This window comes from Belonocnema kinseyi, chromosome 9, assembly GCF_010883055.1.
Source record: "Belonocnema kinseyi isolate 2016_QV_RU_SX_M_011 chromosome 9, B_treatae_v1, whole genome shotgun sequence".
In the NCBI taxonomy this organism is placed as follows: domain Eukaryota; kingdom Metazoa; phylum Arthropoda; class Insecta; order Hymenoptera; family Cynipidae; genus Belonocnema; species Belonocnema kinseyi.
Window position 1 is genome coordinate 78,101,014 of NC_046665.1, and position 21,320 is coordinate 78,122,333.

Consider the following 21,320-nt stretch of genomic DNA (forward strand, 5'->3'; position numbering starts at 1 on the left):
CCCGCTGACCAAGCTCACTGGCAGCAGCTCGACAGGGTCAGTAGACGCCGCGTAGTGGGGGAACGGTACACAGGTAGCTGTGGCGGAATTGTCATCTGCCCTTTTAAGTTGCTTCAGGACCTCGATGTGATTTCCCCCATAAAGATAATGCCTTTGTCTTTCAATTTACCCATTTCCTTGCCATCGAGTTAATCAATCAATCTTCAATCCATTTTCTATTGTTTTTTTTCGTTGGTAGAGCTGTTGAAAATTTAAGAAAAAAACCGCATTTTTCGAAAATGATTAAAAGAGAATATTATTTCAAATAATGATAACTTGATAATCGCTGGGTGATGTTATTGATCCTCAAAACTTAGTTTTGTAGAAATTGTTGATGTACATTGTTGTCTTTAGAGTTTAGAGTCAAGTGAATCGAAAACAATTTAAATGTAGTAGGAAAATCTTGTAAAAAAATTTATAAACCAATTTTTTAAAAGTTTTCAGAAAACACTGCAGTCAAAGAAGCGATGTATGTTAAATCCAATTCTTTGTTTTGAAACCCTTAAACACAGCTTTTTATGTATAAGAGAAATAGTGTTATTTAATTAATTTTTCTGGTGTGATGAGGAATTATATCTGTGAAAGTCAAATTTTTTCTCTTGAAAGCCGCTCTGTAGTAAAAATACAAAATTAAAAAAAAATTTATAGCTAAATAATTATTCAAATATATTTTTAAAACTTTTCTTTTCCTTATATCAACGAAAAGTTGATGCCAATTTTTTTCACAGTAGTAGGAATACAGATTGGCGAAGAACATTGTACTTAAAAAAATGTTTCCTCGGTTTCTTATACACAAATCTTCCTTTAACAAAGTTTTGTGTCTCTTAAAATATTTAAATTTAAATTTTTCAAAATTTTCATAATTTCATTTTTTAAAATTAAAATGTACTGAGTTTCCTGTTTTAAAATTATTTATATGAAAGAAAGCATTTCCAAAATCACACTGTAGTAAAAAATAAATTTGTAAAAAAGAGCATTGTAGTTATATAGTTATATAATTTTGCTTTTAATCCATGAGAATTATTTTTGTAAAAGTAACAATAATTGTTCGCCTTTCAAAATAAACTTTTTGTCGATAAGAAAAGAACATTTTTTAAAGAATACTTAAATAATTATTCAACTAAAAAGTTTTGTATAATTTCATTTTTTTACTACAGGCTCATTTTTAAAGGGACTGCAATGTTTTCTGACAACTTAAAAAAAATTTCTTAAAAAATTTTACTACTACATTCTAATTTTTTTTCATCAATGTTGTATTTCCTTAAAATACATTGTTTTAATAATACTCAATGATTTATCAACAGTTATTAATAAAATAAAATAAAATATAAATGTTAAGTTAAATAATGTATATAATTTAGAAACTGAGATATTAACCCAAGAATAACACTTCCAATTGTAAAACTGCGTACCTACAAGACGTCATGTACTTTTCGCAGATTGATTAAAACTCACTGATAAAGGTCACCATTGTGGGCCGAAACTTATGTTTGTTAACTTAAATTAATTATTATCTCACTACAATTTAAAAGTGGATCCAAAGTGAAATTTTTTAGAAAAACTGTAACATACGAGAATCACTGTAATAAGAGAATATTGGAAGTAATGTAATTATGTATATTTAAATGATTTTCTTGGACATACTGATATTCTTTAAATAAGAATAGATATAAGTTGGAAGACAAAGGGATTATCTCCAAAGGGGGCGTAGCATCGTGGGCCTGGAGCAACTTCGAATCCAGCGAGGAATAGTGTCGCTGCACACTGGAAGGAAAAGAGTACGCAGGTAGCCGTGGAGGAAATGACGACTGCCCACCTGAGTAGAGGTAACCAATCAGAAAACAAATTTGTACAAATTCTCGAATATAGGGTTGCTACAAAATTTGAATTTCGAAATTGCCTGACTTTCCGTGACCAATTTTTCATTTTCCCAAATCGTTCTAAATTTTTCTTTTATGTACAAAAACAACCTTACATCTAGATTCTAGGAGATCAATAATGTTGAAGTGAAAAAATTTTTGATTCTAAATATATTTTCAACATTTTTAGCGATAGCAGTCATCGAGTATTTTATAATGGGGTCATCCAAAAATTATGTAAGTCATATGTAAAATTCGTGAATTTTCAAGCAAATAATCGAGTTCTCAAGTCAAAAAGATACATTTTGAATACAAAAAGGCGAGTTTTCAACAAAACAACTAAATTCATAACAAAATTACTTAATTTTCAACTAAATTTTGAATTTTTAATATACTATTTTTAACATTATAGGTAAATTTTCTAACAAAGAAATGAATTTTCAACCAAGAAGGTTAATTAGTTACCAGGAATATTAATATTCTACCAGAAAAAACGAAATTTCAACAAAATACTGAATTATTCAAGAAATAAGTTGAATTTTCAACTTAAAAAGATAAATGTTCAACTAAACACGGAACAGTTAAATTTCTAGCGAAGAAAATTAATTTGCAACAACAAAAATTCTACAAAATAATTAAATTTTTATAAAAAAAAAAACGGATTTTAATTAAAATGATGAGTCACAAACCAACAAAATGAATTTTTAACTAAGTAGTTTCAACTAAGTTCACTTTCATTTAAGTAGTTGAATTTTGAAACAAAAAAGGTTTTTCAGTCATGATATTCACAAATAGAACAAATTTTAAAAAATGTAATCAAATTTTTATGTAAGGAAAAAAATCCTAGGGTTAGCTTAAAATTTAAATATCCTGGTAAATGAAAATCCCAGACTTTTCCGTTTTTCTTTCGAAGAGGTATTTATCTTAAAAAATGATAATTTTTAATAGAACTAGCTTTAAATGTAAATGTAAACTTTAAATGTAAATAATGCATTGGAAATGTGAAAAATTGGTCATTTCTGCTCATGTCAAATATAAATTGAAATACTGTTGTATGCATCTGGCTTGATTAAATAAAATGTTACATTATAGATCTTGAATTTTTCTCAGCTTCATCATGCATATAAATGCTATATTCTTCTTACTCTTAAATTTTAATATTAAAAAAAAATTAATATGTTTGTGTGACAAATACGTCCAGAAAAAGCGGTAAATGTAATTTCATTGAAAATTCTAACCAAATTCAAGTAGTCGAATTTAATTCTACTTTGTTGAATATATCATCTAGAAATACCTTTAAAATTCACTTTTTACGTTTTTTAAACGTTAAAAAATATAAAAAGTACGGTGTCCGATAATTTCATACACGTCGCAACATATTTTATCAATAAGAAAAATAATCTGCAAATTTAAATAATTGTAAGTTAGTAAAAAAACTTCTTTTTATCGTTTTCATAAACAATTTTATATGCGATTGAAAATTTTTATCGGAGTATTATTTTCAACATTTTTTCATATTTTTGTACCACTTCACGCCGCTATTTTTATTTAAAACATATGATTATAATATATTAAAAAAATATATATTTTCGGTGTACTTTCAGAAATTTTGCTTCTAATTTCAAAAATTTAGTGTAGCGAAAAGAATATTGATAAGGTAGAAATCGGGTAAGGTGACATGGCCATGAAGTACGCAGGGGGGTGAGTGACGTGTTAAAAATTCCTGAAAATAAATATGTACCACGTCTACTGTGAATGACCCCTCGCATTGTATACGAGTGCACCTGGTCCACAAATCCACTGAACAAAATTGAACAGGGTGAACCAGGTGACAAATCCCACTAGTTTGCAGTTCGGGTTGCCTACGAAAAGGCAAATGTGTTCAAACGTGAATACTTGAGTACAAGTACTCAAGCCGCGGCCAGGCTGTGTTGACATAATCGTAATGCCGTCGGAACTCGGAAGTGACCGAGGGACAAATGCCGCTTAATCTTTAAATGAAATTCTTTTTGAACTGATAAGCATAAGTAAACTTGAACGAAAACAGTGTGCACGATAAAGCGCAAGACAAGAAAGAACAAAGCGATTGTCAAATGCAACACCCCTCGACATTCTCGCGTCACGCTCTGCTCCGATCATACCGCCAGTGACACTCTGTGTGGCTGCAGTGTTCCTTCTAATTGGAAGATAAAAAGATAAGCCGAGATTCTTCTCGCTGCTACGTAGAAACTCTTGTTTATAAAGAATAGTTTCGGAAAAAATGGCTCCGTCGTGCTTCGAAGTGATTTTGGTTGCCTCTATTTTGGTGTTGCCATTTCTCTACGAAACAAGCCGGACTTTTAGATACTATTTCAAGTTTCTTGTCTATTATGGTGTCGTTATGGTAAATGCGTTATTACTGACTCCGTACTTTTGTTTCCGGCCTTACAACGTCAGGAATTTGGTGTGAGTATGGATTTTGATTTACGCACCTATATGTATTTTTGCTGCTTTATTCATCGTGTGTGTGTCACTGTCGAAAATATTTAGTTGTAGGTAGTATATATTATATACCTATAACGTCTATATATTTTTTGTGTTCAGAAACTATTGAATTTGCATTTTATTTATTGTGAAAAATTCCATAATCCTCGCATGCCGGGAAATCAGGTATTTTTTAGACTTGGAAAATGGTATTGTGTTACGGGCTGCGCAGTGAATTTATTTTTCGAACGTTTTTGTTTTTAATTTTAGAAGTCAAATATCTATCAAATTTGGAGTATCATTTGGGTGACTGATTAGGTTTTCTTAATTTTTTGCTCTGACATACAGAGCTAGAAAATTTATATTCAAAGGGTTGATTGCTCTCGAAATGATGTATAAAATGAGCCCAGGAAGAAACCAATTTGTCTATTTTTAAATGGATATTGCAAAAATAGTGGAAACTTTAATGTTTTTTTAAACGTTCAATAACTTACAAAATAATCAACACTTTTCAATAGTCTTAAGCTTATTTTGAAGCTTCTTTTTTTATCGTTTCACAACAGCTTATTAGTATAAACCGTAAAAACTTTCTTATCGAATTGCAAGAACTTGAAGTTGTAACAAAAAACTTTGAAACATTTGAAAACATCTTATCTGTAGGCAAATGTTTCATATATTATATAAAAATATTTTTGTTATCGCAAAGAATATTTCAACTTTTTTGTTACAACTTCAAGTTCTTGCAATTCGATGAGAAATTTTTTATGATTTATACTCATAAGCTTGTGCGTTACATACTGTGAAAAAATATTTTCAAACTGAGCCCAATAACATTGAAAAGTGTTGCTCATTTCGGAAGTTATTAAAGATTTAAGGAAATATTGGAATTTACACTATTTTTGCAATATATACTTAGAAAATATACAAATTTGCTTCCTTCTAGACACATTTCATACAGAATTTTGAGTTTGTTAACTCTGGCATAATTAAAATTCAGTCATCGAAAAAGAGATGTACCAAGAGTTTTACTGCCCACGAGTTTAATTTCAAAATCATAAAACATTTGTTATGCTCCAATTTGAAATTGTACACTTTTAAGGACTCGGGTATTATATTGCATTTTGAAGTCTTCAATTTGTGACATTTTTAAATTAAAATAAGTTTATTTTCTTTTTAAGGGTGTACAATTTAAATTATTTAATTTTGAAAGATTGAATAGTTGAAGTAAAACAAATTTCACCTTAGACAGTTTGAATGAAAATAAAAAAATGTAGATGAGAATTTAAAAACTACTGAAAACTTATATTTATTTTTAAGACAAGAATGCAGCATTCTATACTGTTTTTTAAAGATTAAACTTGATTGACATATCTAACTTCCGAACTTATCAAAGTTATTAACTGTCGTGAATGACTTTGCAATCGTACATATATGTATCATGTAATCTTTATTGATAATTTTTCAGAATACATTTTAAAAATTATTTTGAAGTTTTCACATGCAATTTTATGCAATCGATTGTTTATTTACAGATTTTATTGTTTCTGAAAATATTCCTGCAAAAAACGTGACACAGTTTTCGACGGATTTTTAACGTGTTTTATTTGAGATAAATATTAAGATATAGACTTGGATGATGAATTATGTGTTGTCTGTTATCAACATGCACAATTTACTTTCTAATTTATCTTGCATGTCAATTTCTTTTTTTTAGCGTGGTCAATTGCCCTATGACCTTTGTATTAAATAATTGACTCAGACCTTTTATCATGTTAAAGTTTAAATGTTAGGGATTTTTTATGTAAAGGTTTATCTCGATATTTGTTTATTATTGAATTAACGATTAAAACATGCGTGTACTAAGATATAATAAATAATGATGTTTTACAACGTTCCATTTTTATAATAATTTTTTTATATTTTAAATTAATTTCAATGTTTTCAAGGGATTTCATAGGATTATAAAGTATTTAAAAAATTGCAAAGAATTTTCAAGAGCTTTAAAAAGCTTAAAGGCTTTTCAAAATATTTCAAAGGATTTACAATATTTTTAGGTATTTAAAAGGATTCGATGGAATCTGTAATAGTTTTAAATCAGTTGAAGGGATTCCAAAGAATTTGAAAGATTTCATGTTTTTTTTTTTAATTCAAAGGAATTTCTAAGAGCTTTAAAAAGTTTCGAAAGATTTTAAAGAATTTGAAGTGTATTAGAGTATTTAAAAAAACCCAAGAAATGTTGAATTGACTTCAGTAATTTAATAGGATTTGAAATATTTTAGGGTATTTCAAAAGATTTCAAGGCATTTTCAAGAGCGTTAAAAAGTTTAAAGGATTTCGAAGGACCTTTGAGGTTTTAGGACATTTTAAAAGATTCCAAGGGATTATGAAGATTTCCGAGGATTTCAATGATTTGAAGGGATTTTAAAAGATCTTAAGATGTTTTAATAAATTTCTACTCAGTTCAATGGATTTTTTACAGTTTTATTTAATTCAGAATATTTAAATTAAAGTTTAAATTAATTTAGAATTAATTTAAAATTATATAATTTAGAATAATTTAGAATTAATTTAAACTTGTCACGGATTCTTAGAAATTTCATCAAACTCTTTAAAATTTCCTCACATTTATCTAAACTCATTACAAATGTACTGAATTCAATGATTTTTCTTATTCTTATGAGTTTTGACTTCTTTAGAATGCAAAAGAACATTAGCTACATTAATAATGCATATTCATCAATTTCAGTCACATTTTTGTTTAGAAATTAGTCATTTTTGACATTTTAAATTTATATTAGAAATATGACATGATAAAAATCGTCGTTTTAAAATATTAATGTTCAGGGAAAATGAAAATTTATTGAATTTATTTTTTAAGAAATATACACTACCGATAGAAAATTTGGTTACATTTCCTCTATTTCCTTTGACAGTTTGAAAATTCTTACTTCACTTTAAGTACGACTATCTGTGCAGAAACTGATTCTACGACTTTGTAAGTGAAAGACTAGAAAATTTCGGGCCCCTATTTTTAACATTGATAATCGAAGACTTAAGATTTCTTTGAAACTGGGATTTCATACATCAATTAATAAATTCAAGAAATTGATTTTCTGTTCTGGATGAATTACAAAAACTACACTTAGGAAAATCAAGAACAAATGTGTCACTAAAAAATAAATCGAATCTTTTAGTAAACCCCGTAGTTGATTGAATCAAATTGCTTTAAATTTTTATCTGGATTTAAAAAATTTGTTTCGCAAATACGGTAGATGTAATTCAAGAACTGTCAATTGATTGACAGATGTCGTTTGTGAGGTGTTTCTTTATAATAAAGAATTAAAACGAACGATGTAAAATGCAAAATATGGAGCGAATCTGATAACTCTGTTTATACATATATAACGCATATCTAAATGTTTAGAAACATGTTTTATGAAACAGTGTCTTATAAAGTAGATACAAGTAGGCACGTTTAAAAAAAAAAACAAGATATAAATATAAATGACTTCATTACAAAAGTTATGAATTTTTATCATTCGCCTTAATTCAGAAGTTAAATTTCAGTGTATATATAAGACAGAATTACCGTTAAAAATGAAGTAACTGAAGTTTTTGACATTTATAAGCGAAAATAATTGTTTGGCCTCTAATTTTCCCTATATTTTTCAAAGTTCGTGGGCGTATAAAACTTATTCGGCTATTAGGGATTATTGGGATGCAACTAATTTTTCTCTACTTCCTCTAATCAAGAAAGAATTGAACAGTTTTACAGAAAAAAGTTATAGCTTTTCATTGTATTTTTCAAAGACGACTATTTTGTGCAGTAACTGATTTGCGACTTTGAAAGTAGAATCATTTGAAAGATGAGAAAATTCCGCCTCGAATCCATCCACATTAAAATTATTTTAATAAACGATCTAAAAAATATCTCTTAGTTCCTGATTTGAAAGTTTGCTTAGCAAAATATTTATATCGTACGAGTAACTATTTTTTATAAATACACAGCAATTACATATTAATTAGAATTATGCTATTGATTTAGATTCAAAGAATGGGATTTTTTCTTCATTTTATTTGATTTTTTCCAAATTTGTAGAAGCATATTTCTAGATTTTGCAGAGTTGAACTCAAATGATTCTATCTAAAAAGTCGTAAATTCTGTTTCCTTTTTAAAATGATACCAAGAACGTAAATAAATATTGATTGATTTTAGAATTATCACAAGAAACGTGGATGCCAGTCTGACAATAAGACGGTTATCTCTTGTTCTCCACGTGTCGATTTGTTTTTTGCCTTTGGCACGCTTTCACGTTTTGCATGATAAGTCAAGATACAATAAGAATTTAATTATTTTCTTGGGCTCATTTTAGAGACAAGATTTTAAACTTTAATTTAGTGAAGTTTAAGTTTTTCCATTCTTTTCCCTGAAGCATGCAGAAAGTGGAAGTTGAGCATCGAAAGTTGGTCAATCGACGCAAAACTTCTAACAATTTTTGTACATCTTTCTAACATAAGTCATCGTTGAGGTAACCAGGAAAAAAATAGTCATGTTTTTAATTCGACTTTTTCAGTGGACTGACTAGTTCTGATCGGCACTGTAATTATAATTCAGTGCACACAACTGCAGCAATTCTAACAATAGAAACTAATTTCTGAGTACTGTGGGGAGCCATTGTAGCAAATTCTGTTTAGACTTCTCGTATTCATTCTTTATTGATAAAGATTGTTGTATGATTTCAGTGTCGCTTCCAGTTGGTGTCGCCACGTTAATTCATTGCTCGGATTACGGTGGGAACTCAGAGGGAGAGAGCATTTGGAAAAAGAGCAGGCATGTGTGATTGTCGCAAACCACCAGAGCTCAATGGATATTTTAGGAATGTTCGAAATATGGCCAGTTATGGATAAATGTACAGTAATAGCCAAAAAAGAAATTTTCTACGTCTGGCCTTTCGGTCTTGCTGCTTGGCTTTGTGGACTCATATTTATTGATAGAATTAATTCGGATAAGGCTCGTACTGTTATAAACGAGGCCACTCAGGATATCAAAGATAAAAAGGTAAAGCCACAAAACGAAAACTATCAATGATAAACAATGAACCGACACATTTTAATCAAATAGAATGTCTCATCTGATACGACAACATTGTTTTGGTGTTTTGAGATTGTAAAAAAACAGATAAATGATTATGCAACTATTGGTTGTCAATATTAATAAATTAATATAAAATTTAAAGTTCTTCTAAAATGTTACATTTAGATTCAAAGAATGAAAAAAATGTGATTCGCCATGAAAAAAGGTTCCATACAATTTCAGGCATGGTGTTAGATATGTTTTTATCTAACACGCACAAAGAACCATATGATTAGAATCGTAAACATAATTGTTGAGAAATTTGTTCCTTTTCTTATGAAGATTGACAACAAATTTCAGAGATTATTTTCAAATTTCAAGTAAAATTGCAGATAAAACTGTGGTTTTTCCCGGAGGGCACGAGACGTAATACTGGAGACATTCATCCGTTCAAGAAAGGTGCTTTCCATGTCGCCATCAATTCTCAACTACCTGTACTGCCTGTAGTTTTTTCGTCATACTATTTTCTATGCAAAGAAGAAAAACGACTGGACCCTGGTAAATATAAATAAGAATATAAATAACTTTGAAAACTCTTCAAAGTTTTAAAAGTTTAAAATATTAAGATAGCGAGATGCGGATCACCGATTTGACTGGGGCTCTATATGATAAGAGTATATATCCAACAGTCAAGTTTTTCGAGAAAAACGGGGTCGAAAAGTAAAAACAAAAACAAATAATCGGTTTTCGGCTTCTTTGAGAAGTTAAGGACTAATGACAAGACAAAATATTACATATTTATGTAAGAAAATAATGGGCTGCAGCGCTTTAGTAATGGAGAAAATGAATAATAATATAAATAAAATTGCTATTGGCTGTTAAAAAACATTTTTATTAGGAAACTAAATTTTGATAAAAAAATAATAGCTTTATTTTGTTGTCTATTGCCTTTTATTAGAACTTTTTGTTACATTGTAAAATATTTACAATTAATTTTTAAATACAGAAATAAAAAGATAAGAAAGAATAAAATATGTGAAAACATTATGAAAACATTTTCTGCTTTGGGTGAAGAAAAGCATAATGTTCCTTATTCAGTTGCTCGTCCAGTTTTTATTCTTATAATGTTTAAATTCAAACTTTTGAATGAAAGTTTATAGTATTTAATTGCAAAATCTTTAAATTATCTGAAATTTTTTTCTTCTGGTAATAAGAGATAATATTTTGTTATATTTAGTAATTTAGGTGCTTTAAAATATTGATGTAATTTAAATTATTTAAAAACTGGCTTGTGATTTGATCGTTGTTTCAAATAAACGTAAAATACGTTATTGCCTCTCCTGCGGTACTTAAAAAAGTTATAAGCTACAATATAACGAGGAATTCCATATTAAATGCCTTGTCATTAGTGTTTATCAACTTTTCAAAGAAGGGAAAAGCACGATACTTTGTTTTTGTTTTTCTAATTTGACCTCGATTTTCTTCAAAAACTTGACGTGATTAATTACTTTCGTTTTCAGATTCATAAAATTGAATTTATTTGTTGAATAAAATTTGCAGTTTTTTAAAGCTGATATTTTGAAAGTATTAGAAATTAATCAAAATTCCTATTTATTCATCGCAAGATTTACAGTATTTCCTCTTTTGGCCTCTTTTCATCTTTTTCTCGTTTTCCACTTAAATGCTAACTGAATTAATATATTACAGTAATAAAATTTAGTTATTTTTCGTTGAAAGTTTATTCTTTTTGATTGAAAAGTTTATTATTATATTTTTCGGTTGAGCATTCATCCTTTTTACGTTGAAAAGTTAATTATTTGGTTAAAAATTTACTTATTTTGACGACCATTCAACAACTTTGTTAACATATCCCTTTTTGTCGAATAAGATTTTGGTAGAAAATTCAAATTTTTTAATGAAATATCAATTATTATCACTATTTTGTTCAAACTATAACCCTTGCGAAAAAATATTATAGGGGATTCAAAAGTATTCAGAATGAGTCGTCCAAAAACACGTGGAAAATATAAATGTGTATTACAATTGTTTGAAATTTAAAAAAAATAAAATAAATTTTTACAAAACTTTCTTATTCTCAAAACAGAATAATTTTGTACTAAATAATTTAATTTTTAACCGAAAACATGAATTTTCAACCGAGAAGAATAATTTTTTGGAGAAAAAGGCGAATTAAAAAAAAGTATATGCATTTTTAAACAGTCTATTGGATTTTCAACTACAAAAGATAAAGATTCGGCCAAATAGTTGCATTTTCTTATGAGAAAAATAAATTTTACCAAAAAATGAAATACTATAATTTTCAATCAAAAAATTAATTTTTTTACAAGAAAAACCAAATGTTTAAAAAAATAGTTAAAGTTTTAATCAAATAGGTTAATTTTTAATTAAAGAGATGAATCTTCACCTGAAATAGTTTAATTTTTGTTTAAAAAATAAATAATCAAACAAAAGTCAAGGACTTAAAAATACATTTTTAACAAAGTACTTCTACTTTTAACCCAATAGTGGAATTTTCGACCAAAAATGATTAATTTTATACCTTAAAAGATGAATTTTTAACAAAATATAACGCAATGGTGTGTCAAACACGTACATATTTCTTGGCCCACACAGCTAATTTTTACGATGTAAATATATAGTTATTGATATATAATTTATTTTAACAACTTTTTTTTTTATTCTGAAATAACTATATAAAGATATTTAAAAAAATGGGGACAAAACTTAAATTTTAAAGTAAATATTATAAATATTGTTTAAATAATATAAATAATTATTTACCCCCTCCCAAGGTATCTGATTTTAAATAATATAAAAAAACAAAATTAAAAATATATATATCAAAATCGAAGCTGTTGTTGAGGACTTCCAAATTTTGCCTATTTTATGTATTCATTGATTATACTATTATTATTTTCATCAAATTTTGAAAACATGAAGAGAATATATTTTATGGAAAATTCCACATTTTTTATTCTTCCAAATATTTTTAAAAAGTTTCTACTAATAATAGAAAGACACGTGTCTTATCAGCACCATGCGGCCTAAACCATTTTTGAGGCCGAGAGCATTTTTTTCCCCTTAAAATATATTTTTTGAATTATTCTCGTAAAATATGAAAAATATCGCAAAAGAACAAGAGACATTTTTCATTTTTTCGCATGTCACATGGTTTCCAAGAAAAAGTATAAAATTCAATTGTAAGAAACAAGAATTCTTCCGGCTACAAAAGTTATTTAGCGAGCATCAAATTTATCAGATATCTTCATTATCAAAGTAGAAGTTTAAAAAAATGGCAAAAAATTTATGGATGGTTTTTTTCAGAAAATCGATTTTTAATTTGTTCAGAAAACCCGTTGCTAAAAATTATAGAGGTTCAAAAAAAGGATTTTTTTAAAAACAAAGCACAAATTTCAAATACGCATAAGTTTTTAGACAATTTTTTCTTTGCAGATCGCCCTGCCTGATTTGAAATGGATTCAGTCCCTGGAGTTATTTCTGATTGATTAAAATTTTTATTTTGCAGGTCGAATAATTGTGACGACACTTCCACCAATTCCCACGGTGGGTTTAAGCACAAACGATGTTGAGGCGTTGATGGAGAAAACAAGACAAAAGATGACTGAAACCCTACATGCGACTAATCTAGAAATTCAACAGTCGCCCACAGCCAACAAACGGCATATAGAATAAGAAGTTATGTAGATTAGCCCGTAATCGTCCACTATTTTCTGGCGTCCTTCTATCGTCCGCGTGGGTCCACATGTACCCGCAATATATAGAGGTGAAAAAAACACTTAAATTTCTGTTTTTTTTTTAACTTAGTATAGTGAAATAAATTTGCCAGGATCTCAGAAATACGAATTTATAAGTAAATTTTTGAAAGTTTAATTCTGAAAAGAACAATGGCAAATATTATTTAAAACGAAAAATTAGCTAAAGTGAAGAGAAATTCGCATCTAAAAAGAGCTATAAGTGGTTTTAATTCCTGTTTGAAAAAGTATATTTGCGTATACTTATTAAATGCGCCGCATTTTTCTTTTAATTTTCAAGGCCTGCTTCCTTCGCAAAACTTTGCTCTCCCCTTTACAGGAACATAGTTTGAAGGATGCCAGTGGGTCCTTGTGGACCCACGCGGACGGCTACGGGTTAACGACGATAAGGAAATTTGGAAAGATAAGTCCTTGAATACTTTTTAAGCTCGCTTTTAAGGATGCCATAATTTTATCTCAGCGATGGAACCAAAGACTTAAGTCCATGTTTTTACAATACTGATTTGAGATTTATGATATATCGTTACAAGGAATTCACATCCAACGACTAGAGTTCTTCTCTTTCTCACTTCGTTGCTTGATACATAAAGAAGAAAATCCCGATATTTTTGTTGCTAATCATCTAAGGTAGTCTTATATGTGAATTTCTAAAAACCCCAAAGAAAATCTTCGTAAATAAGAGAGAATGTTTTAGTTAAAAAGTTTTAAATGGTCGATGATGTTTGACCTTTGTCTTCTGCCATTGTAGGCTATTATTTTTAGATGATTTCGGTTCGAAACTCCATCGCTTTTAGCGACAATCATTCGTTTTACTGACCAAATATATATTCCAGGCACAATTTATTATCTAAATTTATAAATCGTACAAATTATTGGGTTGCGATTCTGCCGACTTTTACAAACGCAGATCACAGTACCTTCAAAGCACAACTAATCAAATCGTTTTCAATCGCACTGTCTTATTGATGAAAAAGATTCTATTGATCTTTTAAATTCGCTTCGTATTAAGTAGACAATTTTTGTAATAAGGCCGAGCATTAATTATTCAAAGAATTCATCGGTCGTAACTGACCTAGAAGGAATAACTTCGTCATTTATTTACCATAGTAATTGTTGCTGGTAAATATAACTTTCGTGCATGACGATGAGTATTGCGATATTAATTTTCTGAATATTTTAAAAGAAATTAGGCTCTATTTTAATTAGGTTTAAATATTGTGTCTTCGGTAAAGTTAAAGTTACGTATTGAATTTTGTTTCTGTTACAATTTCAACGATTTAAAAAAATTTCAACAAGTAAAATTAACTTTGCTTCAGACACAGGAAGCTTTAAGGTGTAAAAGTTTTGTAAGTCTTTTGCAGAAATGTGTCCAAAGTGTGAATACTGAATCTGTATTATTAATATATTGGGCACACTATTTTATTCGAGGGGAACATAATATCTGTAATCGACATCATTACTTGCAGTTGGAGATTTTCAAAATCATAACTCATTTTGTAAGAATTGTTTAAACAGGGTGGCCATATTCTTTTAAATTTTCGTCTTCCGGTTTTCTCTCGGTTCTCCCGGTGAATATTCGTGATTTCTCCCGGTTTATAAAAAAATTAACTTTCGTTGCAAAACCCAGGGGCTTTTCACATATAATATAAATTGCGGAAGTCGATAATTGTCGGCAAACCTTTTTGTGAATCCACACGCGCAAATCGCGCCTTCATGTCTCTGAATTTATAATTACTGACATGAAAATATGCAAATTTAAAAATCCATGATTAAAACAATTTTTTAATATAAGGTTTTAAATATTTTTGAAATAATAGTTAATAATGAATAATTTAGAATTTCAAGCTCTTGAAATTTCAAAAAAATATATATAAGTGGAAGTGCTAAAAAATAAAGAATCGCTATTTGATTTGGAGAATCATGAAATTAGAATGATCTTAGATCAAAGACTTAAAAAAAATGACGATCTAAAAACGTTAAAAATGGTATATTTAAGATTCAAATTTTGGAAATTGGATAGTTTAAAATTAAGAGTAATTGAAATTGTATTCTTTATAATTAAACACGTTCAAAATAAATAATTCAAGATTAAAGACTTTTAAATTTGAATTCAAAGCAATTAAAATTTGACAATTTAATATTGAAAAACTGATTAGAAGACGTTTTCTAAAATGAAAAATAAATTAAATTATTTAAAATAAAAAATTTTTGAAATATATAGTAATAGCTTAAAAATTAATAATTTTCTAATTGTTAATAATACTTTCTAAATTTAACCAATTCAATTATAATTGCAAATTAAAACCTTAAAAAGAACAAAATTAAAAATTTAGTGTTAATAAAAATTCGGAAATCTAACATTGTAACCACTTACAATTACCGAAAGTGTCCTTTTACTGATGCATCAATTTCAGTTAGATTATTTTTCATCATTTTTCTTTATTGTTAGCTCAATTTCTAATTTTTTTATTTCAAATCTTTCTTTAGAATTATGATTCATTCTAAAAATGTTCGAATATAAAGTATTTTTCAATTTGAAATGACTTATTTGTTTAAATTTTCAACTAAGAATCGGAGAATTTTAAGATCTTAAATATAAAATTAAAAATTAAGATAAAGAATAAAAAACAATATTATGTTATGATTTCATTTTTTTGAAAATTTACAGTTTCATACTTTTCAATCAAAAATTGCTTTATATTTACATCCAAAATTATGAAATTCAAAACTGACAATATATTGAAATTAAAAATTCGAAACCTCCAAAAATCAATCGAAAAAGAAGATATTATTAATAATTATCATACGTAGTATCAAGTGATATTTAAAAGGACTGAATAGGTTTTTTTTTACTAAAAGATGTAATTTTTTCAAATCAAAAGTCATTGTTATTTTCACCATTACAAATAGCAGAATTTTAAATAATGCGAGAAATATTGTAAACCTTTAAATTTTATCTATTCTAAACCCTTTAAAAATTATATAATTCCTAGTTGGGAACTTTAAAGCATTACAAAATGCGAAAATAATGAAATACGGGAAATCTCTCGGGTTGGTCGCCACCCTGTTAAAAGATTTAAAGTTATGTACCCCCCGATTTTATTTTTGCAAGGTGCCAACACTCGTTATCATAAAACCCGTTTGACTGTGCATGGAAACCTTGTAATTTCACTCTGACGTACAAAAGGAGTCGAATGTGATAATTTAAAAGTAACGTATGTTCTGCGCTGTTTTGTTACCCAAATCCTTTGTCTAAGGACGGTTGATTTTATTTTAAATCACGTGTATATTATAGTAAATTTGGTACTAGAGATATTTTAGCTTACATTATGTGTATATTAGGGAATTTTGGACGAGAGGCCAGTTTCTAAGCTTTGATTAACGAATTACGCGCGAATCGCTCAAATGTGAATGGATCTAAAAAGAAAGTTTTTAGCAATAAAGGAGTAAATGTTCTGATCTCTTCGTGCGAAAATATATTATAATCTATTTATTTCACATTCCATAGTGAAAATACAGATGCGATTAGTGTATCTGGATTTCTAACGAATTCTTTTCTATTCCTTGAATTTGAATAAAGGAAACGTCATCCGGCTTAGATTCTAATGAAAAAGGAAAATGTGAGGAGCAGTTGCTTGATAATAAATTCATGTCTTTATTAAGTATGCTTTTTTTATTTTGTCTATCTTTAAAAGAATGCAGTACAAAAGAGAATTAGAAATGCAAAACTTAGATTCTAGATAAACTGTAAACTTAAAATAGTGAAGTACCAGTATTTTATAAAAAGGTATCTAATACAAATCAATAGTTTGGACTTAGAATTGCGGAAAGTCTAGGCCAGTGGCTGACTTTTTATCCTGGCTATCGCACCAGGCTTTTGCGATTGTCTTCTTCATATCGTCATCCCCTTCCTGGTACATTTTCTTCATCATGCCCATCAAGCTCGAATGAGGGTCGCTCGTTTCTTCCGGGTCTGGATTAAGCGAGGGCGCTTTGGCTTCTTTAATTCTTTTCTCGACTCCAGTCACGCAGGACCAGTTAGTTGGAGACTTCTTTGCCAGGAAGATGGCGACGATGTCGTTTTTGATTCTGAAGCTACTTGCTTCCGGGTCTATTTCCTCGCAGAGATTGATTATGGGCAAATGGTAGTTTCGGTTTTCAAGCCCACAGACACGAAGATCCATGGACCGATCAGTGAATTTGCAGATTACCGACTCGCTTGGAAGAGTCTGAACGTTCTTCAGAGTTACGTAGAGTTTTACGAACTTGTCGGTCTGATCCCAGGCGTAGTTGTTCAACTTTACTTCGTAGACCTTTGGTCCGGTTTTCAGAGGCGTTGGAGTTGCTTTCGTGTCACTTGTGCCGCTGTTTTCGGATATTCTGGAGAGTTCGGTGTTCAGTTTTCTGATTTCGATACCAATGAGATCCTTTGATTTTTGTCGACTAGCCTGTTTGAGCAGAGTATTCAAGTCCTCGATGTCCATCTTCAGCTGGAAATTAAAATGGTTTTATTAAAATAAAGGAAATTAAATAAAGAATAAATCAAAATTTGAATTCCTTTTTAACATTCAAATCAAACAAAGATATTCAGAGAAATTTAAAAAAGAATAGCGATCAAATTTGGACAACACACTCTCGAATAACTTTATTCAGATTTAAAAAGCCAAAATAAAAAAGAAAGACAACCTCCAAATCCCCCTTTTTTCATGCATTTCTTTGCAATAAAAAAATCTACCAATGTTTCGGTGTTCACTTAACACTCTTACGAATTAAATAAAAACAAAATTTTGAACTATGATTCCGATTTGAAATTGTACAGTTTAATCACTTAAGAAACAAAAAAAAAAATTGAAGTGCATCGTTTTATTATGCATGAAATTTTTTTCAGTATTAAATTAGTAATGTTAAATGTTTCATTTCTTTGAATTCTTTAAAATTATATGTATTGTTTTCCAATCTTCTGAATTTCTTGGAATGCTTTTAAACTCTTTCAAAGTATTTTACGTTCTTTTAACTTCCTTGAAACCTTCTTAATATATATCTGATATATCTGAATTCCTCCAAATTACACGAATTCGTATAAATTCCCGGAATTCCTTGAATTTCAGGAATTCAGTAAATTCCGAATATTGAAAGAACACAGAATATTCAAAGATTTTAGAGAATTCAAAAAAATCAAAGATTTCAGAGTTATTTCGGAATTTCAATCATTCAAAATATTCAAGAAATGTAGGGAATTCAAGGAATTAAGAGAATGTCAGGAATTTCAGAGCATTAGGGGAAGTCATGAACTTGAAAGAAATTAAGAGGATTCAAGGACAGAATATTCGGAGATTTTCAGGAATTCAGTGAATCCCGAATATTTAAAGAATGTAAGGGTTTCAGAGAATTTGAAAGAATTCAGAATATTCAAAGAATGAACGATATTCCAGGGATTTCATAACATTTGAGTATCTCAATGAACTCAGATCCTAAGAATATCAGAGAATTCCGAGAAATCAAGAATGTTAGAAAATTCAAGGAATTCAGGATGCTCAAGGAATGACGGGTATTCCAGCAGTTCAAAAAATTTCAGGGTATTCATACCTATATCATTTGGGTGATTTAAGGAATTTAGAAAATTGCACAACTTTCAGAAATTCAGAATATTCAAAGAATTCATGCAAACCTGAGAAAAATTCAGGGAATTTAAGGGTTTCAGGAAATAAAATAAATCAAAGATTTCAAAGAATAAAAAAACTTTAATCTATAAATTTGATATTGCACAATTTTTCTCAAAATCAAATTCAAATTAAAAAATTGTAAACGCCCTAAATTTGAAAGTGGTCCACTGTTAAGTAGTAAAATTGATTAAGTTTCAATGTTAAATGCTTAGTAGTAAAATTCTTAAAATTGTTAAGATTAAGAATAAACATTTCTACATTTGTATAGCTTCAAAATATCTTCGTAAAAGCTCACTTTTTCTAAATAAGTGTATTTGAAAAATAGTTTTTATTTTTAATTACTATTTAATGAAATAATGATATGAATTATTATCAATTACAAAGATTTTACAGAAATAGTTTTGTTGCATGCATTTCATCCATTTTTTCCCCCTCAGCATTCAAAGAAATGAAGTTAGCTGGTGGCTGAAGAGAAAATACCTAAAATTGCATTTTTGAATTGCAATTTATTCAATTATTTACAGTTCTTTATTTCTAACGTTTATTCCAGGGAGATTTTAAGTTACTGAAACTAAATCATAATTCTAAAAAGTTACAAGTTTCTTCTTTATTACAAGTACTTATTAAAAAGAAAAAAATTAAAAAAATAAAATAATGAAACACAGTCAGTGATATTGTTACTCATTTTTATAAAAATGTTCGTACCTGTTCTCTTAGATGTGACGATAAAAACCCTGAAATAATTTCTGAAAAGGAGATATTCAGAACTGAAAATTTTGATTCTTTTTTAAAACTATCATAACTTTTGTGATTTTAATTATATTAAGGTGTATTTTTTTTTAAATAATTTTTTTTTAAGATGACTTCGAATGTCCTCTACAAACCTTGTAAATATCAAAATGGGATCCCCCTTAGCTTTCGATAAATAATTAAAAACGTACGTCAAAATGATGGACACGAGATAAAAAAACGCGTCAACAATGGATGAACAATAGACAAATATTTAAAAGACATTGAATTTTATCTATACAACAATTTTTTAAATTAATAAGTGAGTTTTTTCAGAAATTGATTTTAAAAATTTGTATTTGAAAAATCAAAGTTTTTGAAAAATTTGTTTGAATAAAAATGTCTCCAAAACTGCGTCTAATTACGAAGGACTAAAATTTGCAATTTTAAACATCTCCTAAGTTTTTTATATGTTTCAAACATTATTTTGGGGGTTTTCTTTCAATACCTAAGAAAGCGGACAACAGAATTTTCATCAAAATGACTCATAAAAGCTGAAATTCTTTAGATGATCTGAAATGGAAACATAAGCGCCTGCAAACAACTTATTTATGCTGCAGACGGAATGTATTAATTGTGAATGTTTGTAGATTATTGATACTAATTTTTAGGTAAATTTTAAATGGCAAAAACTTAATTTATTATTTCTTGCACACTTACTGCAAATTTTTTTACGTTCACAGCAAGAAGTATACATGGTTATAAATTTGAAACAATTTTCATTCTTAGGTTATGTTAATTGATCAGATGCTGCTAAAAGTTTTAGGAACTGCTGGAAATTATAGTTCCAAGTAAATAAAATAAAAACGAGTGTCTACACGAGAAACGAAAAAATGCGGCTTTTTTCATACTGAAATTTTGGTACAAATAAACCCTTTTAATCTATAGTTATCTCTTTTTCCGTATCGAAAAAATCCGTCTATTTGCACCGAAATTTTGGTTCACGCAGTCACGGCCAAATTAAAAATATAAGCAGATACTTTAATAATTTATGTAGATGAACGAAAAAAATCAAAGTCAAGCACGTGGAAATGACAGAATCCAATTTTACTTACTTCATCCACTTTCGACATTTTCGTTGATTAATTCTCCTTTCTTGTCTCTCAAAACTTGTAAAAATTGATAACGTTTTCGAGAAGTTACTATTTATTTAGTATCACTTTCCCCCTCTAATTGTGCGGTTTTGCGTAACTCCAAAAATGATCTTGTGACAAGAATACCGCTGGGCGCATATAAATCTGTCAGCTGATATACTGGAAATTTCTGGAAAGTTCCCTAAATAATAGGATTTTGGTATTTGATAAGAGACAAAAATTAACGTATAAATTATTTCTTATGACAAAAACGTTTCTATTTTTAATAATTATTAATTTTAATATATAATTACATCTGTAATTACATTATTTTTCATTTTAATGACATCCACAATTTTGAGGTTATGTCACAATAGGAATTAAAAAATTTATTAATTGATTAAAACTTGTTTGTCAAGTACAAAGTGTACACACATGAATTTATTTTTAATTAAGCTGTATTGAGTGATAAAATTAAAGATAAAAAATTAAGGAGTAAATCTTAAATTAATTATATTTCACAATAGTGCTTTAAAACAATGTAAACTTTTTAAACTTCGTGCTCA

General features: G+C 28.5%; 2 protein-coding genes across 2 annotated transcripts; one reads left to right on the forward strand and one right to left on the reverse strand.

Moving 5' to 3' along the window:
* The first annotated feature begins 3,669 nt into the window (after positions 1-3,669).
* On the forward strand, positions 3,670-15,272 carry LOC117179343 (1-acyl-sn-glycerol-3-phosphate acyltransferase alpha). The gene is made up of 4 exons (XM_033371025.1): positions 3,670-4,343; positions 9,105-9,420; positions 9,828-9,993; positions 12,983-15,272. The coding sequence occupies exons 1-4, from the start codon at positions 4,159-4,161 to the stop codon at positions 13,147-13,149; spliced, it is 834 nt and encodes a 277-aa protein (XP_033226916.1). The 5' UTR covers positions 3,670-4,158; the 3' UTR covers positions 13,150-15,272.
* A 1,611-nt stretch (positions 15,273-16,883) lies between these two features.
* LOC117179344 (calcyclin-binding protein) lies at positions 16,884-20,932 on the reverse strand. The gene is made up of 2 exons (XM_033371026.1): positions 20,737-20,932; positions 16,884-17,719 (listed from the first exon to the last, which is right to left on the reverse strand). Exons 1-2 carry the CDS (start codon positions 20,752-20,754, stop codon positions 17,045-17,047), a joined length of 693 nt encoding a protein of 230 aa, XP_033226917.1. The 5' UTR covers positions 20,755-20,932; the 3' UTR covers positions 16,884-17,044.
* Positions 20,933-21,320: the final 388 nt, after the last annotated feature.